General features: G+C 41.3%; 1 protein-coding gene across 3 annotated transcripts in view; it reads left to right on the top strand.

Annotated features, from left to right (window-relative positions):
- BICD2 (BICD cargo adaptor 2) overlaps positions 1-23795 on the top strand; it is a 112955-nt gene extending 89160 nt beyond the window's left edge. The window contains exons 3-9 of one of the 3 annotated variants that reach the window (XM_066596516.1): positions 1329-1481; positions 4733-5173; positions 6912-7913; positions 9857-10008; positions 18473-18683; positions 20378-20443; positions 21644-23795. In XM_066596516.1, coding sequence (XP_066452613.1) covers positions 1329-1481; positions 4733-5173; positions 6912-7913; positions 9857-10008; positions 18473-18683; positions 20378-20425 — 2007 coding nt within the window. In that variant the 3' untranslated portion in view covers positions 20426-20443; positions 21644-23795. The other 2 variants (XM_066596517.1, XM_066596515.1) reach the window with 2 other exon arrangements.
- Positions 23796-24404: the final 609 nt, after the last annotated feature.

Here is a 24404-nt window from a genome sequence, read left to right as displayed (position 1 = left end):
TCTTCAGCTATTCCCCGTTTCTGTGACAATCGAAAAGGAATGTAACTGGCTCTCGAGCTGAACTAATAATGAGATGTCTGTGTATCCACTAATCGTCTGGATACATAACAACCTGTAATCCATTATTCCTCCTTCATTCCCATCTACTTCCTAATTTATGTACAAAGGGCACATTGAGTAGAGGAATGCAGCGTATTTTTGGTTGAACTTCAATTTACACCATAATAGTTCACAAGATTTTGCTTACTTTGCATATTCAGCTGTTGCCACAGTATTTGTCAAAGCATGATAAAAATTGCATTTAATGCAGGGTTCAACAGAAACATTGAGCATGTTTGGGCAAAAGAACATTTTCTGTCATCATGTGATTGCATCTTTTATGCAACACAAAAATTATTGTAGTCGGTGACATATCACCCTGTGTGAAAGGGAAATGTGTTGCCAACAATGATTTAAAGGGGTTGTCCAATTGTAACACTTTAGATTGCCTGTCCACAGGATAGACAATCAATAGGAGATCAGCAGGGTTCCTGGGTGACACTCCTGTTGATCAGTCGTCTTGTGCACTGAGCTGATGTCTGCAGGAAGCAGGCGGCTCAGTTTCCACTGCAGTGGCCAGACTTGGTATTACAGGCAAAGTTCCCGTTAAAGTGGATGCCCTGTAATACCAAGCCTGGCCACTGCACTGGGAACAGAGCTGTCTCCTTCCTTCAGAAATCAACTCTGTGCATGAGCACACCAGCCCAATGAACAAGTAATCAAGAGAGGTCCAAGGGGATAGAACCGGCTGATATACTATTGATGACCTATCCTAAGGATAGGCCATCAACAGTTGACAACAGCAAAACCCATTTTAAGCTCTATGGGGAACAAACTATCATATTAGAGATCATTTGTCTCTTAATAGTCTCAATGGGCCTGTATGAAGGTCCAGGAGATGAGCCCCGATCTCATCATAGCCGGCATTTCATGTAAAAGGATCCTTACTGCTTACGTGAATATGGCATATAGACGATCCCTGCATACCGTTACAGCAGTGGTCTCCAAATTCAGCATTTGCAGAATCTGTGCTCCGTCTTCTAGTCTTTGTTCGTAGTGACCTGTGATAGTGCTTCTGACTGACAGCGCCGCACCATCAGGTGATAAATCATTGGCAGCTCTAGTAGGATGATCGTGTTACTGGATATTACTTGTGTCAATTAGACCTTAGATTTATAGTCCTGCAACAGTGTAACAATACAACCTTTCTAAATAATGTTGCTACAATGTAACATTAGCCAGCCCGGATCTCTGCATTTTCTAAAGATCTGTACTTTATATCCTTTCAGCTGAATCAGAATGTGGAGGCCCAAAGAGCTCGCCTGCGCGATGACATCAAGGAGTACAAGTTCCGAGAAGCCCGCTTACTCCAAGACTACACCGAGCTGGAGGAGGAGAATATCTCTCTGCAGAAACAGGTTTCAGTTCTTAAGCAGAATCAGGTAAGTAGTAGTAGTGTCTGCGCCCTTAAATAATGGGAATGAGAGTTCACATTCGACATTAGTGGTGAATATTATGTATTATTTAATTGGGATTTTCTGGGGCATTTTACTGCACAGGGCTCCATGTAAGCTCTGAGTTGTACAAAGCTGTAATACACAATTCTTAGAAGTCTATAGGTGAAAACAGTCCTTTCATATGCAGATTGCAGATAAACAATGTGTGAAAAAAAGCCCAGTGCCCCCAGTGATCAGAAAAAACAATGCACTGGGCTTTTTTTTCACACATTCTTTATCTGCATTTGCACTCCCGAAATCAACATCAGAGTCCCATTGATGCTCTCCTCCTCTGGATGTATGTGTTACCAGGGCAGGTTGATCCAATAACCTATAGCTAACCTAATTGCATACAGGGACTTCAGGTGTTATTCACTGCTCTACCCTGGGTGGCCTGATCACGCCAGGTAAGTCACCTATATACTTCTGTGTTGCACCACTGTAATCTTGATGAGTGAAAATGAGCAGAAGTAACACCTTCAACCAAAAGGACGTACATATACGTCCTCTGGGTGCTGGGTTTGTGTGGTGCAGGAGCTGATCAGTTGACGCCCACCCACAACAGCTGCGATCAGCACTTACACTGATCACAGCTGTTAGCCTTTAAAATGCCCATTCCAATTCATACATTATAATAGGATATATAAGCAGTAGATGCCGTATTGGTACAACCCCTTTAAGGGCTCAGTCAGACGGGCGTTTTTATGTGCCCATGTTACTTGCGTTTGCGATCCGCATCTATTAAGAACCAATGCTTTTCAATGGCAGTGGTCATATGCCTGATATTTACCTGCGCACAAAAATGGGCAGTGGTAAATATAGGGCAGCGGATTTAAAAATGCAAGTAACTGCGGTATCTGTCTTTTTTTGCATGTATATGTTATTGAATGACAGCTGAGACTGCCTCTGATTGGTCACAGTGCTCAGTCAATCAGAGGCAGTCCTTTCAGCAGACGGGGATTTTAAATCCCCACCTGCTGAAAGCACTTCAGAGCAGTGCAGGGAGAAGACTGGATGCGTCTGAGACCCGGCAGCTGCAGAGAGGTGAGGATATATATATTTTTATTTTTTACACATTTTAGGGATGATTTTCAGGAAAGGGCTTATATTTAAAGCCCTTCCCTGAAAATCACTACAGGGCTTGCTGGCAGCCCATTGCTTTCAATGGAGACGGCTGTAGCGCCGGCTCAATTGAATTCAATGGGATAGCATTGCGGTCCTCTGCCACAGCTGTCACAGTTGTGGCAGAGGATTTCTTCATCTCCGTGGGGAGTACTGCAGTAATGCAATGCTGTCACAGTGTGCAGTGATGAGGGGACTCCCCGTGGAGATGAAGAAATCCTCTGTCACAGCTGTGAAAGGGGATAGCAATCCTCTCTGTATGTCAATGCGGCCGCCAGCCCCATTGACCAAAGGTGAAACCCCTGGATGTGACAGCATCCAGGGGTTTCATATCCAAGGAATCCCCTGCTGCAGCTGTCACAGCCGCAGCAGGGGATAGCAGGCAGCACACTTTATGTGCGCAGAAATGCAGCCAAGTGCAGTTTTTTTTTCAGCATGACGCCCGATACGGTCACGCAAATTTGTTTGCGTTCTGCCCACAAACATTCGCGCATAAAAACGCCCGTCTGACTTAAAAGAATCACGAGATATTGCTTACTTAAGTGGGAGTATGTAGTCATACCTTTTGTGTGGCTAAGACATGTTTTAAATGGATACTGTAAGAATAGATTTATTAAAACTGCAATTTCGTCTCCCAGATTAAATTTAAAAAAAAAAGTGAAATAAATTGTACCAAATTTATTAAAATGTGTATGCCTCTTAATACATTTGTTGCAGTTTACATACATGCCAAATCCTGGTGTAAACTGCTTACTAAATGTGTACCAATGTGTCTCCCGTCAGTAGGGAAAAAAAACAAACAAACAGCGTTTTTATAAACTCTGCTCTGGTTTTGGGAACTAAGCCCTCCGTTGCGACCTGATCTTCATCCACCGTGCACTCTTTTTTTTTTTTTTTTTAAACTCCTGCTCTCCCGCGCTTCTGCGCCGGAGAGCGGGAATTCAGCTGCGGGTGTTCCGCGGATCCGGACGGCTTCCATAGGCTTCAATAGAAACCTGCATAAGCCGTCCCCGCGGGAGACCCTCACTAAAATGGAGCATGGTGTGGGTGTTTTCCCACACACGCAATCCGCGCCTCAAAGGAAAATGACATCCGCAGGTATTTAAATACCTGCGGGTGTCCAATGCATCCCTATGGGGCGCGGATCATGCGTGCGGCTGACCCGCTGCGGGTCTGTCCCCGTGGACATGAGGCCTTAGGAGACATCTTGTACTGAAAAATGCAGAGGGTCACAAGTACTGGTAAAACATCAGTACTGCACGCTACCAATAATTCTGCCATGTAAAAGGTGACCACACTATTGTCCCTAAAAGCATGCACTAAGATAGTTTACTGTGTGCACAGACATGGAGGCCCGAGCCATTGCTTGGTACAATCATGTGATTATGTACTTTTAATTGACCTGTTATAGTCCATAATCTTTGTTTCATTACCTAGCATATGAATGTTGAGCTGTCATCTAGAGGAAAACTTCACTGACTTCTGATAACCTTAGACTGTTGAGTGAAGGGTTCTTCTAAGAAATAAATTAAAGCTTCTGCAACTGTGGCAAGTGTGGACATTTTTAGGTGCTGGAAGCAAAATCTAAACTGCACGTTTCCTGCTAACCTGAAACGACTTGTATGCACAAAATACTTGAAAGCTAATTCTGTAGGCTTGAAATCAGGTTGCAAGTTTCGACAAATTCATCCCCCATTTCAAGCTCCAAAATAGCAAATTATGGATAACCAGCAGATGGAAGTCCCAGTGATCAGCTATTGGTATGGGGAGCTACTTGAAAATGGATGTATGCGTCCTATAGGGGTGAGAGCCAGGCTGGACATAGCTTAGCACTAATAGAGGGTTGATTCTGAAGAAGCGGCCAACACCATAGGAAGTAGCAATGTTATCATTTACCCAGGCTTGTTTTCCTATTGTGTAGGCAACTGATGACTAGTCATAGCACATACATTTCTAGAAGATGTGAATTCATGGATAGAAGAATAAGTTGGCATTCTTTTTTATATATTAGTTGTATTGCAGTATAAATGAAGAGTTCAGGAGTTTCTCATATTTTTTTTTACGTTGTGCTCCAGGTGGAATTCGAGGGTCTTAAACATGAAATCAAAAGACTGGAGGAAGAGACGGAGTTCCTGAATAGCCAGCTCGAAGATGCCATCCGATTGAAAGAGATCTCAGAGAGGCAATTGGAGGAAGCTCTGGAGACCTTGAAGACTGAACGCGAACAGAAAAACAACCTACGCAAGGAGCTGTCCCATTACATGAACATCAACGACTCCATGTTCAGCAACCATCTAAACTTCTCCCTCGATGGACTGAAGTTCAGTGATGAAATCACGGAGCCCAACAACGATGATGTTTTAAATGGTTTTGAGCATAATGAAGTCATCAAGATGAATGCTGATAACAAAGGGTCTACTCCCAAGAAGAATGATCCAGCGCCAAGTTTGGTTTCAGACCTGCTAAGTGAGCTGAACATCTCTGAAATACAGAAACTGAAGCAACAACTCATGCAGGTACATGTTGTGTTGTTGTGTTTATTACTGTTCTAGTGCAGGACTTAGATTCTCTTTAACTCCTATAGGCTTCTATAACCAGCAAGGTCACAGCAGAAGAGTACTTTTACACAGGGTGACAGCTGTCCAAGTATTCGCTCATAAAAGGGCAATTACGGGCGATTGTCACCACATGTAAATATGGGACCAGACAGGACAAGTGAGCGAGAATGACTCATTTGTCTAAGTCGTTTGGTTTGCAGTTCACCTAAAAACCAAGCAACTGTCGGTCCGAACGAATTACTGCCTGTTAACACTGAATGGCTTTTGTTCTTTCCACAACCAGATTTGGAGAATATATCTTTTATTTTTATCTACATAGCCATATGTGATTTTGCTTTTCGGGTCATGAAATCTAGTAGCAGCATTTTTAGGTATATAGGAATTTTTTTATTTTTTTTAACCTTTTTTTTGAAGGGTTGTGAACAAAAAACAGCTATTCTGGCTATATTTTAAGGTTTCTTTTTAACATGTTCCTTTTTTTTAGTACTGATCGTTATGGTTGCAATATACAAATTATCTATCCTTAATTTTCCTATAATAAAGCATTTAGCAAAATAATAATTTTTTTTTTTTTAATCCTGTTTTGTTTACAATTTTTAGGGCTTATTCAGACAGGCATATATCAGTCGGGTTTTCACGCCCAGGCGATATACGCTGTCCCTCTTTGCAAGTTGAGGAGGCGGGCCGGGCTGGGAGCTAGTGCACTGAGCTCCCGTTGCCTCTCTGCCCCTCGCCATTGCAAGCAGTGGCGAGGGTCGGGATAGGGGGGAGCTAAGCTCCACTCTGTCCTGCCCACTCACAAGTGTCTTATACATTGTGCATCAGGTAGTCAGAGAAGCAATTCAGCCATCTTTATTTGTCCAAGCCCAGAGAGTTACTTTAGGACCCATAGATGCAGCCAGAATTCATGTGTCACTAGACTAAATGATAGCAAGTGATAATGCAAGCATAATAAAATATACAAATTTAAGGGTGTGTTCTCACCTTGGCCAAACATGACTGTGATGGGAACAACGCTCTGTACGAAGTGGCTGAGAAGATGGAACTAGCCAAGTGTGGCTGGGCTATACTGTCTCCGTAATTCCCATAGAAGTCATTGAGAAGTCGAGTCCATTTGACTTCTATGGGAGTTATGCAAACAGACTCTCAAACCGGCTCAACCATTTCCGTAATCCTCACTATCCCTAGCTGCCTCATACAGCCAGGTCAGGGGTGGTGAGGGCATCAACTACAGATAGGTGCTGGTTCCACAGGTGGGATTTACACCTCTCTGACTTTTATGGCATATCCTGTGGAGTCTGAGATGGTAATACCCCTTTAAATTTAATAGGGTATATCCACAAAATACTGCAGTCTATATAATATAACAACTAAACAAATGGCACAATTTGGAATAGCAAACAGATCACAGCAGCTCACACAACAGCATACACAGGACTTGATTGAAGTCCCGGCAAAATGGTGAATGAAGAAAAGTCCATTCAAAATCGTCCTTATTAAAGTATTATTAAAATCCCGTCAGGAAAAAGACACAAGACAGAATCCGTTTTATTTTACGCGTTTTGAGCGGTCGTGCAGCTCTTCTTAGAGGATGCTGGATTTTTCTTTGCACAATCTGTAATTTTATGCATTTATTTGTATTTTGTTTGGAAGTGGTTTTTTTGTACTGATTTTTGTTTCTTTTCAAAACTTTCAGATGGAAAGGGAAAAGGTTGGCTTGTTGTCTACTCTTCAGGAATCTCAGAAACAGCTGGAGAACACCAAAGGTGCTCTCTCAGAGCAGAATGACAAGGTCAGCAGGCTCACAGAAAACCTAAATGCCATGAAGAAGCTTCATGCCTCCAAGGAACGACAGTCCTCCTTAGACAATGAGAAGGAGCGGGATAGTCACGAAGATGGAGATTATTATGAGGTTGACATTAATGGGCCTGAAATCTTAGAATGCAAGTACAAGGTAGCCTCGGCGGAAATACATGACCTCAAAGAAGAACTGAAGAGCATAAAGACCACATATGAGGAATGTGAGGCAAAATACGAAGAGGAAAAGAACAGATTTGAGAGTGAAACCCAAGCCATGGCAGAAAAGATCTCCGTGCTCGAGAAGACCACACGGCAAGACAGAGACCAAGTTGTTAGGCTTGAGAAAGAATTAAAGAAAGTGAGTGATGTGGCTGGAGAGACCCAAGGAAGCCTCACAGTGGCTCAGGATGAGTTGGTTACTTTTAGCGAAGAGCTGGCCAATTTGTACCACCATGTTTGTATGTGCAACAATGTTACGCCCAACAGGGTTATGTTGGATTACTACAAGGAGGGCAAAGGCGGAAGAAACAGTCCTGAAGGTAAAGGTCGTAGATCACCAATACTGCTTTCTAAGGGTCTGTTGAACAACGAAAATGGCCATAGTGACTCTGGATCTCCTGTATCTCCAATCCCATCACCTGTTTCCGATCCTAGAAAAGAACCCATGAACATTTATAATCTTATAGCTATCATCCGCGATCAGATCAAGCATTTACAGGCTGCAGTGGACAGGTCCACAGAGCTATCGCGACAGCAGGTCGCCAGCCAAGAGCTTGGCCCGGCAGTCGATAAAGACAAAGAAACTCTCATGGAAGACATCTTGAAGTTGAAGTCTCTTTTGAGCACTAAGAGGGAACAGATCGCTACACTGAGAACAGTGCTCAAAGCCAACAAACAAGTGAGTCTCAATTTGATATGGAGCTTAAGCAATTATTTTTTCAATTATAATTTATTCATTCCGTGATACGCTCTGAGGAAAGTAGGTTATGTCTCATTATATCAGAAGAGGGAAGTATATTTGCAATTAATCTCTGGAGCAGCTGAATCCTCAACCATTTTTTTGATTGAATAGACAAATCTTATCCTATTTCTTATTCAATCTTATCTTTACTTTAAAGAAACGTGTCCTGTCGCCGTGCATCACATGAATACGTAGTCTGGGTATTCCATATTCAGAATACATTGAGCACAGTAATGTTCTCTTGTTAATCTGTGGCACATCAGAATGAATTGCCATAGGGGCTGTTTATGTCATGTTTTTTAATGTACGTTTAATGTATATGTTAAACATACATGAAAAAACGTGTGCAATTTTCAGCATATTTGTACTTTTTTAGTGTATACATTAAACGTATGTCCATGTGTTTCCATACGTTTGTGACCATTTTTACAATAAAAAAAATGAGTTTTTCATTGAGAAATCCTTCTTTTAAATAGTTTCGTAGGTAAACCCTTTTTCTTAAGTTTTTGCGAACAAAAAAAAGTATACGTTAAACATATGTTAATGTGCAGCTTTGTTTCCTAGGGAAATGTAATGTTAAAAAAAGTATATTTCTAGCACGTTTTTTGTGAGATAGAAAAGCGAGGTGTGCTACGCTTTTGGCCCCCTGCACACGGGCGGAAATTCTGCAGCAGAATTTCCGTCCGTGCCCGCCTGCATAGGATTGCATTGCAAAGCGCAATCCTATGCACAAAGCTGTGATTTGTCCGTGTGAAAATACACACGGAAAACAAATCGCGACATGTTCTATTTCTGTGCGGGTCTCGCAGAGGCCCACACAGAAATGTCAGTAATGACGGGCTGGCTACGCTCTGCGCATAGCAGGAGACGGAAGACGCTAGGAGCGGGTTAGCCGCAGGTCTCTGCAGGGGCACGGGTCCGCATCCCACTGCGAGAATTCTCACAGCGGGATCCGACCCAATCTCCATTTTACCAATTATGCTCTTCATCTATGACACGACGGTAACAAGAGGGCATCCTCTACGTTTGGAGGAAAGCAGGTTTCATCACCAACATAGAAAAGGGTTCTTTACTGTAAGAGCAGTTAGACTGTGGAACTCTCTGCCTGAGGAAGTGGTGATGGCAAAATCCATAGAGGAGTTTAAAAGAGGATTTGATGTCTTTCTGGAGAGGAAGGATATTACAGGTTATAAATCTAAGGTTATTTGTTAATCCGGGTATACAGGCAGGTAGGAACTATTAGGGGTTGATCCAGGGAACAGTCTGATTGCCATTAGGGAGTCAGGAAGGAATTTTTTCCCCAAAAGGGCTAATTGGCTTCTGCTCTTGGGGTTTTTTGCCTTCCTCTGGATCAACAACACAGGAGGATAAACAGACTGGACTAGATGGACATTGTCTTCATTGGCCTTACGAACTATGTTACTATGTTACATGTGTCAAACTCAACGCCCGCTGGCAAAATCTGGCGCGCTACGTCATTTTATGTGGCCTGTGAGTTTCAGGTGCAGAAGAGCCTATATTGGGTGGAATGGTAGCTTAGTAGTAGTAGTAGTATAAGGCATATAAATAGTGCCAGTCCCACTGATGCATGTAGTGCACCATGCAGACTTGCAACCTAATAATGATACCTCATGCGATCCAGCCCGGCGGGACATGATGGATGACTTAGACGTGATGTGATCAGCTTCTTACACTGATAGGAGAACAATAATTTAGCTTGAAAGAAATCAGCTGCCTAATATATTTTTTTTAAATGTTAATGTTTTTTATCGCTCTTCCAGCTTATTGAAAAGTTCTGAAATTGTCTAAAATTATGGCTATAAAAATAAATTTATTTGATGATATTTAACATAATGTCTAATATCTTTTTCCGTCTTCAGACTGCAGAGGTCGCTCTTGCCAACTTGAAGAGCAAGTATGAGAATGAGAAGGCCATGGTGACGGAGACCATGATGAAACTGCGCAATGAGCTGAAGGCGCTCAAGGAAGATGCTGCTACATTCTCCTCCCTCAGAGCCATGTTTGCCACCAGGTATGTAGATATCAACCTAATCAAAATCCCTTACTTAAAGGGGCTGTCCAAGAATGCCACAAAATGCTGATGTTTGTTCAGCCTGTAAACTAGTGTCAGGACAGGAGATTGCAAATGTAGATCATAAGGGACAGAGAACGGAGCCTAATGCTAAACCGTTGCAGCCCGCTCCTGCCCCTTTCTCTTAGTGCAGTTTCCATGGGCTGCAGCAATCTCACCATTTTATGGCATTCATGGACAACCCCTTTAACATTAAAGTAATTGTCTACTTTGGAAAATCCCTTTTTATTTGGAAAAGTGCCCCCACAACAAGATCTCAATGTGTTCCACAGTTAGAACCCTCAACCGTCGGCTGAAGAGTAACCAGAAAGCAAGTGTAGAAGTTCTCTACAACGCCACCATAGGGGAATTGAAGTGATACACAGTTCATATCAAAAACCTCAAACAAAATCTTTTTTTGTCAACACTAGCCACTCTTTGTAATTTATATAATTGAGCTAGATACCAGACAATTGGTTAATAGAAAAACCTTCTAGGGCCAATATTTTATGTATCCAACCTAGGTAATTCTCAGTGCAGTATTTAGTATTGCAGGATACAGTAATATCCTGCAATACTAAACCTCTTAAGGCTCTTTTCACATGATTTTGGCTTCATCTCCTCGTTCTGTCCTCTGTGGGGTTTTTTAATCCAGCTAAAAAGACAGGGACAGCGGCCAAAGACATCTCCGTTTCACACATTAAACACTGTGGTTTCATCCAGGTTTCTGTCTGTTTGCAGTTTTCTGCATAGAGTATGGAAATCCAAGACGGAACTGGAATTGAGGGTAAAATTGTGTAAAAGTAACCTAACTATGAGAATTCTAACAGGCCAACTCTACTTTTTTTTTCAAAAGGGCTGCCATGGTGAGCAAGGATGCCCGTGAACGACAATTTTAGCTTCTGTAGCCTCTGCCATAAACCCTCCCTCTTGTATATATTGATGTACAGTATAAGGTCCTCATAGACAAGCCAAGTTCTCGGCCCAGTATAACAGCACTGAACGACGCGCGTGTTGATCAGTTCTCATCTCATTTTCTTTTAAACGGGCTGAGAATCTGCTTCCGCGGACAGATGATTGCTGCTACAATCGTTCCTCCCCGCAGACCAGATGTACATTTTCCCGTTCCCCTTTTAGTGAGCATTTTTATGTTCACTGAAACTGAATGATCAGCCGATAATCAAACGTACATTTGACGACTAATCATTGATCCTTTTACACCGGCCGACTGTCAGGCAAACAAGCATTCGGAGGAGCGTCCAGGTCCGAATCAGCTTGTGTAAAAGGTCCTTTAGTTGCCTGAAGCTTGTGAAGCAGGTACAGGTCTTGTAAAACTGCCAGCTTGTTTGAAGTGGGGTTGGTTGTCTTTCATGGTGACCTTTAATGGGAGCCCAGTACGCTGGCCAAAGGTTGTGAAGCCCCAAAACCTCTTCACAATACCCGATACAACTAAGTTCTAGAAGTCAGACGTCTTGTATAATGCATAAAAGGGAAGGAACAAGATTTCTTTTTGCTTATGGCACCTCAGAAGTATTTGTTACTATTGTATTTCATCCACTTTGATCTTGAGACGTCCATCAGAAGTCCAAAGAATTTAGTATAATAATCTGGAGAAAAACCAAAGGACTCTGCTGTACGCTGGCAGCAGGAATATATGAGCTATTGTAATTTTATATAATGGATGTGAACAACAGGGTTAGCTAAAAGTAAAATGTACAACATATTTGTGAGCAGGCCTTCACATATTTGGCATCATTTTAGAGTCTTTTCTAGATTTTCATCATCTCTACTCTTACCCCGGTAACCTCATGGGCACTTTTATTCAGACTTGCCATATTAGGCACAGATATCCTTTTCTAGTTTATCATTTAGATTTTTCTTTTCACTCAACCGTTTAAAAAAAAAAAAAATTACCCTTTCCAATATTAAGGGAGTTTTCTGGGATTTTTATATATTTATGCCCTATGCAATATCAGATCCTGAAGGGTAGACTCGCGTAGATCAGTTGTTTGAAGAGGCCATTGCGCTCGGGTGAATAACACAACTTTTTCCTTGACCTGTGACATTACATTCTTGATCATGTGACTTATTGATGAATGAATGGAATTGAGCTGCAATACCGTTTCTACAAAATGTACAACACTATTCCTAGTATACAATGTAGAGGTAGCAGGGCTCGTCAGAGTGTCGCAGCCTTTTCAAGTGGTTAATTCACAGGAGAGTCGGATCCTCAGAAAACCTATATAAAAGACTTGTCCTAAGGACAGATCATCAATATCTAAAAGCCATTTTACAGTGTTCTATTATTGGGCATGAATGTTTGCCTGAATGTTCATTCACCCGATCATCAGACTGGGTAAAAGGGGCAACAATAAGCTTTCTTTTGTTGGCTGTGCATGGCTTTTTAGGAAGTATACAAATGCTCAGAGGTTGTCTGTACATTTCACCATGTGGACAAGAAAATGTACAGCCTTCTCTATGGGCCTAGATGATTGTAGTAAGGACTGTTCATCCACACACCAGGAATTTTCAGCCCATGTAAAGGAGAGCTAGACAAATGCCAAAAGAGGTATTGGTCCTAGTAAAGGGACCCTAAGTCCTGGGAAAAACCTCTTTAATTATTCTTCATCTACACCCACTTAATGACCACAGAGAACTGCATTCACATTACAGCTGTTCCTAGAAAAGGTTAATTGTGTTTTAGTTGTCATGATATAGTCTTATGTCACTCTATACCCCATCATGTCTGTCCTCTTCTTATATGGCTTAGCTGAATATGAAATCAAGAAATCAAGATAAAAGTTAATCTAAACTAAATATTCCTATCTGATAATGCCATAAATCAGTGGTGTCATACTCCTTTTCACTGACGGCCACATTAGCCTTATGGTTGCCTTTAAAGGGCCGAGTGCAATTCTATAGTAAGGGCTTGTTTACATGAGAGTATCAATGCTGCGTATTACGCGTGCAATTTTTGTGTGCGTAATATGCAGTAAATAGAACTCATTTGATTTCAATGGGTTCGTTCACAAGCGTGATTTTTAACATATGCAGCAAGGCCTAATTTGGTGCGTATTTTGGAGCGTCTGAAAAACGCAGACCTATTTGATTTTTGGTTAAGCAAATATGCAGCGTATTTTCACAGCAGAAAAGCGCTTAAGCCTCTGGGAATGAGTCCCATTAGCGACCCCGATGGTGGCCACATTAGTATGTGACCTCCATAGTGGCCCCAGTAGTAGCAGTGTCCCCCATAGTGGCTCCAGGGATGCTGCCCAGCCAGAGGCCAATAGCATACCTACGGGCTTTACACTCACCCAGTCTGCAGTCCTGAGCCGTTGGTGGCAGCTGCTGCTGAGTCTGTGACTGCTGGCCTCTCATCTTGACGCAGACGCTGGCAGGGAGAGGTCAGCGGTCACAGACTCGGCAGCGGCTGCAGGCAAGGTGAGTATAATTCCTGTTATTTTGATGCACGGTTGGTGGACCACATAAAATGAGGTGGCAGACCAGATTTGGCCTGTGGGCCTTATGTTTGACATGTGTGCCATAAATGTCTAAGATGTGAATACCTCTTTAAATTTTTTACTAAAACCTAAGGACACCTCTTCCGTTCCTTTAGAGAAAACTTGGATTGCTGATAATTTTCATGACATTTAGACGTGATTCCTACAACATGCAGATCTGCTGCTTTCATTAAGATCAAGGTTCCCCTTGTGTCTCCGGCAAAGTTATCTGAAGAAAGGTTTTTGCATTCAATGTTTAAATTCTAGCAGTTCTACTGTGCCGCAGTAATCCCAAATACAATAGGAAGGGCACCGCGATCACTTCAGAGTTTTCAAAATCCACTTTGAAAATTGATTCTGCGTGCCGGTCACGTACCTCCCTGCCAAATGCTATTAATCAAGCAAAAAAGCTTCATTAAAGTGGTTTTAAGAGCCGAGCCCATCTGCGCTGATCGTTCCTGTACAGAACATTAATCAGTCAGATCTGATCACCGGTTATATATAGGCCAACTGCTGGAGGAATTTACAGCAGGCTGATCCTACACCATAATTTATGGAACTTTGATAACCTTCTACAGCTCCTCACACACAATGGAGGCTATTATATCCGTGACAGCAGCAGAGGCGTAACTAGAAGCTCTTGGGCCTCACTGCAAAATCTGTAAGGGGGCCCTCGTAATACTGGTATAGTCTTATGTAATGGAGGGATCTTTGGGCCCCCCGTAAGGCTCCAGGGCCCGGTAGCGACTGCTACCCCTACAACACTTTAGAGTATTATCTGTATATGTTATCTAATTAGGACATACCCAGCAATAAGAATCTATTTCAGCTTATGACATTATACCACTTACCTTTACATTGAGGCATTATCTTGACATGTAGATCACTTTAATGGTTTGGAGGACACTGTTACTACTGGGGCCACTACATGGGTCACATACTAACATGGCCATACCAAACACAATTGACCTTGTAAAAGAGGGCTTCATGGCAACGTGGAAGCATTGAAGCCATCCATTGGTTGCAGTCATGCCACAATTTATTTGCAAAATGTTGACTTCATCGCGCCCAATTCTAGGTAACTTTGACATTTCACTGCCCGCAGCATTGTGGCTCAGCACACATTAACCCTTTCCAATCCAATTTGTGTCCTGCTTTTCCTTGGGGGCTTACTCTTTTTCTGCCGTTATACAACGGCGCTATCTGCTGGCTAAAACCAGTACTGCATGAGGTGACACGTTGGATAGGCTCTGACCACAGAGAGGCTGGCAATATACAGTAAGAGATCCCCGACGGACGTCTTCCAACATCGGAGCTGTACAGCCTTAAATCATAATGTCTTCAGACGTCAGACAGTGGATTGGAAAGGGTTAAGGGGAAACTCTGCCCCCACCACCACCACCCTTCCCTGTGTAGTTTCTCATCCGGGAATCCTTCAGAGTCACTGAATAATATCTCTTTACAGATCAGGTTTGCTTAGCAGGATCTGAATAGGTTCCAACCAATGCTAGCCAACTGACTGCAGTTCAGGGGTCACTATACTGGATATTTTTATGCTCCTATGGAGACCAGTGACCCATCTGTAGGCATACAGGCCGCAAATATTGATGAATCTCCACAAGCTCCAAAGTACTGAAAGGGTAGTTATACTTAAAAATCTTCTGACATATCAAGTTTTGAACGTTGGGTTTCCAGGTGCCGAGATCCATACCGCTTACTAAAATGAATGGGCAGAAGCACTCGTCTGAGCACCGTGCCTGTGTGGCTCTTCTCATGCCTGCTGTGAGCAGTGTATGCGCAAAATAGCAAGTCTGAGTCTGTACACCGCTCAATGATCACAGCTAAAGAGGCACAATTCACGGCTGAGCAACTTTGTACTTTCTTTTGGGGGTTTCAGCAGCCAAACCCCCTCACCAGTCAAAACCTCTGATGTCACCATGACATGTCAAAGTTTTAAAGGGTAACTAAACTTTTCAGAAACTTCTGATGGATCTGTAAATCATCAGTCACACTGCAAAGGAGGAGTATTGCACTTTCTTACCAGCTATTTGTTTACGAGTCTATCTTGCATTCACTTACCTATGCAAAATCGTGCAGGAAAAAAGTTATTCTAGTCTACCGGTCACTAGCCAGAGTTCACATGTCACTGATTTGCTGCAGATTTTGGTGTGGATCTGCAACAGATTTCACTCTTTCAATTGAATTCAAAATAAAGGGGCAAAATCTGCGTCAGATCTGTGACAAAATCTGCAGCAGCAAGTCAGCGACAATTAAAAGTGCCCTTAAAGGGGTTGTCCAAGACTTTTTTTAATTATTTATGACCTAAGGCCCATTTACACGCAAGGATAATCTTTCAGACAATTGAAAGTTTTAGCAATCTTTTTGTATAAAGTGTTAATGGCCGCTAATTGCCATCAACAACACTTTATCATCTTTATTTGCATGTAAAAGGGCCTCCAGGTGCTATTTGTGTAGAGCCCAGCATGTGATTAATCACACGCCCAGCTGTTACACAACTGCATTGATCACCTTGAGGCTGCCAATAGGTTACAATGTAATCTCCTAGCTCCCATGGAGAACACAGCATGCAGTCTATTGAGAGACACTTTATCTCTCTGCAGCGGAACTATGGATTTTAAGTTCGCCTTAAAATCATCGTTCAGACGAAAAGTGCACGATGGCGGCGTTTAAATGTAACGATTGTTATCGCTCATTTTTGGTTGTTTGAACGAATTTTGAGCGATAATCGTGTAAATGGACCTTTATCCCCAGTATAGGACACCAGTTGTTGATGCCGAGCGGCAAAATCCCACCGATCCTCACCTATCAGCTGATAACAAGTCAGTTGTCATTATGGACAGATCTGGAAGCAGACCACTCCGTTCATAGAGCAGCCTGTTTTAATATTGCAAGTACAGCTCACCTTAAATTGCACCCGCAATACCAACCCAAGTCGTTGCATTACACAGGGTTGGATGCTGCCAGCTGTAATGACAGCTAGCCCTAAATCAGCTGATCGTGAAGAACCTGAGCAGCGGACCTTTGCCAATCAACTACACAAGTCCTATCCTGAGATCAGTAAAGTCCTGAGCAACCCCTTTATATAAGGGCATTTTATGGATGGCTTTATCGAATGATTGGTACCCTCCCTCCTACTAAAACTAATGTGGCTTCTCTCCTCCCTAGCAGCTGCCAGCCAGCTAAATAACATCCCCATTGGAATGAGGGTAATACTATAAAAGGGCCCGTCATACATAATGTAATATTTAAAGGAGAAAAGTTATGTTGCTTGAAATAAGTGCAGCAATTAGTCTGCAGCCGTTTAGTACCGCGGAGACTAAAGACTTCCTGAGGCTGCGCAGGCACAAAGGGATTTATTAATACATGAAGGCGACTCCCAGGGGGGAAGTTACAGAGTAATTATCGTACATATATGTCACTCTGGTATGCATGCTATAAATGGAAGGGGGGGATCATCTGGGAACCCGTATCTGAGTCAGATCACCCCCTTTTCAACAAAGTGGCGTTCTGTTAGAGAAGTAGGAATACCAATTATCACTGTGTCATTGCGTTACTACTTAGTATCTCTCATACGTTTTTGCAGGGATTTGGGATGATTTTTACTGAGAGCCTATATGGAAATCATCCAGGATATAGTGACACTATTTGCATTACTTTAAAAAAGACCCATAGAGAGGGTAGCCATCGCCGGTTGATGTACCTCGTTGCTCAAAGCCTACAGAGAATAGGGCCACTGTTTCTGGAATGAAGCAGCCACTGTGGTTTGCTTCTTTCATAATCTAATGCGAACCCTTTAATCCCTTAAGGACCAAGCATCGTAAATTTACTGCGCTTGGTCCTGGGCTTTAATCCTGGCCGATAGCAAAAATACCGTGCGGGATTAAAGCCTCTGCTCTTGTCTTGCAGTCAAGCAGGAGCAGGTCAGATCCTTGGTTGTCAGACACAGCCAAGGACCCGTAGGAGATGGTAGAAGCCGGTTTTAACTGCTTCTGCCTTCTCCTTTCCAGACTACATAGCAGTCAACAATCTCTATGTAGTAAAAAGTGGAAGTGTTAGTTGCGCTGTGTGTCCCAGTTTTCCCCTGTAACTGGGGCTTTTATAGATACTGCTCCTATGGATGCCCCAGCTACAGTGAAAATGTGAAATAAAAAAAAAAAGACAATGTGAATGACCCCTATAGGTCTTATGTGATGTCATAGGCGTCTTAGATGTTAAAAAAAAATGTTACAAAAATAAATTTTAAAAAATTACAAAAGAAAATGACCCAAAACCGTCACATTATGCACCCTGGAATCCCAGGCTGTACAAATTATATATTTTTTAGCCTTTTACTCCCCCAATAAAACTAAAAGTACAGGGAAAAAAAATCAGGGAAAAAAGATACAAAAATAGACATATGTCACAGGGGAAAAAACGCAGCAAAATAATTTTGGTAGCTGAAGAAAAGAAAATTGGTCAGTGATAACACCACATGGGTAAAATCCCTAAAAAGGTCCGTTAGGCCCAAAACACACTGGTCCTTTAGGGGTTAAAGAACATGCTGGTCCAATCTAATAGTGTAATGGTTAATATTGGGCTTGAAAGGGTGTTGCATGACGGAATAACTTCAGAGATGATCCCTGTGTCATCCACCGTTCCCTCAGTCTATGCACTAAGCATAATGCACTGTGCAAAACTGAACCTACCTACCTACCTACCTTATTCCTCTGCATGGAGAAATTGAGCCTACCTTGTAAAAAATGGCACCAGGAGCGAGCAATCGGACTTTTGTAGGCCGCCGTCTCCCCTTTGTGGGCTGAATAAAGTGATATGCACTAAGCATAATGCATTGTGTCAATTTTGCTTGCACTGTTCCTTTAAGTACGACATTTTAACAATGTTAAATTATTTCCCTCCCCTTATAGATGCGACGAATATGTTACACAACTTGACGAAATGCAGAGGCAGCTGGCAGCGGCAGAAGATGAAAAGAAGACCTTGAACTCTCTGCTCCGCATGGCCATCCAGCAGAAGCTAGCACTGACGCAACGTCTGGAGCACCTGGAGCTCGACCACGAGCAGGCCAAACGCGTGCGCACAAAATCAACGTCCAAAAATAAAACTAGTAACCCCAGTGTAAGTCACGTTCGCTCCTGTGCGGACAGGTCCGAGGGGTCTGTCCTCAACAGCCAGGTGTTTTGCAGTGAGAAATATAAGATCTGCTGTGACTAGCGGTGGCAGAGCCTTGTTTTTCCCGCTTGGATAGTCTGCATGAAACGCCAATTGCTACAATATTGCAGCCACTTAACCCCGTGCTGGTCTGTTGTTAAACTGTGTATGCAAATTGGTATTATTAAGCTGAGCTTAATTATAACTAACACTTGTATGGGGGGAGCTTGCAACAAGTTAACACAGGAAGGAGACAGAGGAGCACTTCCGAAGTTAACCTGTCAGGCGTTTTATGTTTTTAGGGGGATTGAATTCCAAACTGAAGCCATAATCACTGTGTTGGACCAGACTTGCATTATATTCGTAAGCTGGTACTAGATGCAGAATAACGGGGCAGCTATTCTTCTTGCATTGCATGAAAAATTTTTTACTTTTCAACCCTTATATGGGCTAAACAGAACATATTGCCGTCCCTCCCACCAAGCGGAGTCTGGAAGAGATTTTTCGACCGCTTTGTGGTTACAACACATGGGCGCATCCAAAATTTATAATTGTCCATGAGAAATAATTTGGACAGGAAAGCAAAATGGTAATGTGAAGATGCCGAAATTCTTGCCCCTTCTGGAACAGTGATTACAAGTTTCAAGAGTCGCTTATCTGGTGTGGCCATATGGGTGCATTCGATGGGTAGCCTGCTGTAATGCATGTGTTGATCGTTGTATCATGGACCTTCTGTAGAAGTCCAGAGTAGCTGTAAAAGTCGTGTTGAGGAATAAGGGACGTTTAGCGTAGGTCTTACCATCTTGCCACCTTTCACAAGCATCTCTTACAGTACAACTTATTGCATGCTTTGCTAACCTCTATCATTTTAATCCAAGTCAATAGGAGCACAGATCGAGAAAAAATGACCAATAGTCCTACGTGCCACATGTGGTTGGGAAAATTCGCTCAAGTATTAACAAGCTAGCAGTATACAGACATTAGTTTGGGCTTCAGAATACTTGATGCTAGGCCTCCAAGTGAGGAACAGACCAAAAAGAAAAAAATCTTAAAACATGCTGTAAACGGAGACTTCGCCTGTTCCACTTATACGGAAAAAACGGCACACGTCTTTTTAACATTTACTCCAGAATTAGTGGTAGTTTTTAGTTTTTTTTTGTAATAGTATTAACACTGTTATTCTATATTGTCATAGAATACTACTGGAATCACTTTCAGAAGAAATCCGCATAATTTATGCAAAGCACATAACTTAACAGGGCTCTACAATTAGAGAAATGCTGACCCCTAGGGGTCAATGTCTCATTGAGGAATGAGAATACGCTTGAATTATGGTGGTTACCATAAGTGGAATTCAAGCAAAAAAAAAACAACTAAATCAAAATTGTGCCAGAAAAAAGGAAACAAATGGATGGGAGGAGAGATTTAAAAATGGCACAATGGTTATATTTTGAGAAAAGTAAATTTAAAGTGCCTACTTTGTAATGCTGTACTATTGGAAAGCCCTGTTCATTCTGGAACTTTTTACAAAAACAGTCCACATCTTTTTCTGCGGGATGGATTGTGTCCTGTCGTCCCTAACCTGCTTGTACCCTAACCTTATTTTCTATATGCTATGACCCTGGCACCGCTTCTTGTCACATCACTGCCATTCTTTATAGATTATCAGCGCACTGATTCCCATGTCCCGACACTCGGCCGCTAAGTAGCCTCAGGGCTACTGGAAGGTAATCGAGAGCTCGTGGCCTGGTTTTCCGAGTGGTGGAGTGTAGTGGGGGAAAAAATTAAGAATTTGCATGCTAACATGGTGTGTTTTGTAGTTTGTTTTTTTTTATACCCATATTATATATTTTTAGTTCATAAGCTCATTAATATCTTATATTGGGAGTTTTGGTTAAACTTTTACTTTTTTTCCTACTTTTTATTCATTTAAGAAATGGTAGTATTGGTTCAGCAGAATTGTCTGAAATGCACAAAAATTAGTAAACTTCACACGTATATTTCACCAAATGAAGACCACCTATAGTTCACTTTTGTTTGGCTGTTTCTGACAGACTGTTGGAAAGAGAGGGACGGCTTTTACTCTTATTGAAGTGAACGAGAAGTATGGCAGTATCGTAGCTCAGTGCTGTAAACTATTTCCATTACTCTCCGAGTAACAAAAACCACGTAGAGTGCTGTTCTGCGCTGTTTCGATAGCTCTGATTCACTTGATACGAGACCTAATCAAACAGAGCTCCACTGAGACACTCGGCTGTTTTCGTAGTTACTGGCCAGGTGGCCAGTAACTATAGCGGCAGATTCCTATTTCGGCTATGAAAAGCAGAGATATGAATATGCCTTTAAAGTTTTTGGTTCTTTGTATAATTTATTTAATTTTTTTAGTTTATGATGTGGTGGGAATTTTTTTTTTTTCTTTTTCGATAGCGTGTAATGGGGTTGAAGTTTTTAGGCTGATGTCATATTTGCCATATTCTTGTATAGTGATATAATTTCTAGCCATTGTAATATTGATGCTTTCCTTCCTATAACTACCAATGCATCAATCACCCGAGGCTTAATTTCTTTCTCTCTGCATGAGGATAAGCAAATCAGGCTTTTGCTCATTGAACACATTCGCTGATTATCTTCCTGCATGTCCAGCGCACAGCTACAAAACTGCTTCCCTTTTTTTTGTTTCTTCACCTCTTATGACTCCAGAACTTCAGCAGCTTATTGTTCAACACCTGTAAGACATTTTGCTAGCTCGCATAAGTCGCTTTCCTGTACTGCTCCTTTAAGGCGGTGGGCGGAAGAACATCTTAATCTATATGCCTGGAAACTAATAATTGCTTGGCCTACCTTATTTTTTTTGTTTCCAACTAACATACTTTGCAGATTTGTAATTTTGAATATCTAATTTTTATTCTATTTTTCCATTTTTTCAGTTGTAGAATAGCTCCTGGAGAAGAACTTGTGATCCGGTGCATTGAGATGCACGTAACTCCAGTCCCGATTTTAGCTCTTGACTTATTAAAGCTAATGGCACAAAAAAAAATTTAAAAAAATAAAGACGGGAAACTACTGCGCCCTCCTTTAACTTTGATATCTTTTACAGTAAGCGTTCCTTCCCATTTATTTTTCATGGTTTCTTGAAATATCTAGCTATATTCTCAGAATCAAAAAGCTTTACTCTATTATGCTGCTGGGGAAGAAAACTTACAAGTGCTGAACAAAATGCTCCGATCAACTATCCACCATTAAGCATCAGTACAGTTGGGTAAAAGGGTTTATTTGGTTTGTTTTTGTTTTTTTAATGATTTTATTATTTTACATCCTATTGTTAAACCTGTGCACTTTTTGATATTTTAATATTTTCTGTTCCATTATATTTTATGTAGAAATGTTTTAAACGTGTTAGCGGCTGCATTAATGGCCTCAACATGGCGGTTTTCCTGGGTAGTATTAACGCTTGTGCTTGTTGATTTACCTATCAGCATGTTGCAGGGAATATACCAACTATTTTTTTGTTTTGTTTTTGTTTTTTGTTTTACGGTTTAATACACTTGTTGGTGTTAAATCTATATATTCTGTTTTATTTACTTTTGGCTTTTTCACTATAGTTTTTTTGTGTTGTAATTACTGGTTTTAACTGCCATGTTCATAAGAAGAAAAAAAAATCCAGGGTCTGACAATTCTGGGGTTTTCATACTATATTATTATTCTTAGGAATAGCTTAATGTAACAAGGAAAAAACTTGACTTTCTTTGGTTAAAACAGTAATAGGCACTTGAAAAAAAATGCGTTTAATAAGTAGTATTACCTAAAACATTCAGAATCGTCTGATTTTTAGGAAATCAAGAATTGCTGATGAACAGAATTTTATACAACTGTTACCAATTAAATTCCAAATTGGAATTGTTTTTTTGTTTTTTTAATTTTCATTATTATTGTGCCAAATTCTGGTACATCTAGAAACTTCAATTCTAATCTTGTCAAATACCGAGTGTTTATAAGCCTTTGTTATGGATACCAGTAGTGCCTTTTTATGAAAAATCTTAGATCAGCTTCGATGGGATAGAAAAAAAAAACGAAATCTGAAAATTTTAAGGAAACCGTGCAGAGCAATAAGTGCAAAAGGACAAAACGAAAATCATCTTGCATATTTTTAATGGATTAAAGTCTATCTACGGAAAACAAAAAAAATTGTAAAAAATTCCGTTGGTCAGTGATTCTTCTTCAGTGCAGATCCTTGCTCATTCAGGGAGGAAGACACATAATTTAATGTCTGCAAACCAAAACTAATAGCTTTGAGGGAAAAAAAAAAAGATTTTTTTTTTCACTTTTTAATATAGCAAGATGTATTACTTACACATTTGTGGTGGTGGTCCGCCAATCTCTGGGGATCATGAGGACTTATCTGTTACCTGCCTGTGGTGGTGGACATAGCCTTATCATTCTATCACTAGCAAATGTGGGGGAAACAACCCATTAATATCTGCTCTTGCATGTCGTATTTAAACTGCTGTTGATTTCAGGAAACAGAATCTAAAAGCGGCATCAACAAGCTCCGCTCGGCGGCGGTTCGTTGAGGCCTAGGAAATTGCAATTGGTACTCGCAAATGAACGTCATTTTTGCAAGATGGCGGAGAAATAAAAACTTTTTGAAATTTTTAATTCCGTGTTAAAGAGGGGGAAAAAGGTTTCTGTTTGCTGGAAAAACAGTTTGGATTCTAGATGTTGGGTTTTTATATGCTCATCTTTTACAGTATTGATCTTTTAAGATATTGTTACTGCAAATTATTTCATCTGTTATGTGGGTATTTATTTGAAATTATTTCATAAAGTACTGTATTATGTTTATGTGCATTATTTTTTAGTGGCAAAGTGTTCTTCAGTTACATGTCATATGCACGTACTCTTGCCAAGTAACCTTTACACAGATCGGAACGTGGAAGCGGCCGCCGTCGTATAGATCGGTGCTTCTTTATAAAGGTCTGCCTAGGGAATGAAGAGTGTTAACGATATTAATACAAGGTTGTGTGTAGCGAGTTGCCTGTGTAAGGGTAGTCACATGTATCAATAAAGATGATAACGTAACTTTGGTGTCTTGCTTTTTATTTCTGGGTTCGGACAGCAAAAAATGGGGCCACTGTTGTCTTGTGCACAAATGTATCTCTTTTTTTCATGCAGTATGTTGGGATTGATTTTTTTTTTTTAAATGGGCTGTCAATATGTATATATCCCTTCATATGGACACCATGAAAAGGAGTCCCTCACTTGGAAACCCCCTATATTACCAGAGTGGAGGGCATGACTCTCTGAAGGACTGACAAATTACCATTCATTTTAACAGGCATCGTGAAATAATGCCAGGAGAAGGTTTGTGGTGTCCAAACTTTCCCACGGCATTTCTACTGGTAGCTGATCACCAGCTAGGAGATATTTTGGTTGGGGGTAACCATTTTAATGTGTTTGTGCATGGCCGTGCCAGTTCATTCACTCACTTGAAGGCTAAAAAAAAAAACCCTGATCCACACATGTTAAAAATGCACATAACTGAAGCGCCATGCCCATTGCTTTCAATGGGGCCAGTGCTACTGCCCCCTTGAATGCAATGGGATGCAGGCAACCCTCGCAGTGATTTTTGGGGAAGGGCTTGAAATATAAGCTCTTTCCTGAAAATCATCCCTAGCTACTGTCAAAAAA

This window comes from Eleutherodactylus coqui, chromosome 3 (assembly GCF_035609145.1).
Source record: "Eleutherodactylus coqui strain aEleCoq1 chromosome 3, aEleCoq1.hap1, whole genome shotgun sequence".
NCBI classification, from domain to species: Eukaryota; Metazoa; Chordata; class Amphibia; order Anura; family Eleutherodactylidae; genus Eleutherodactylus; species Eleutherodactylus coqui.
Note: the sequence above shows the minus strand (reverse complement) of the source record. Positions and strands in the feature narration are given on the sequence as shown.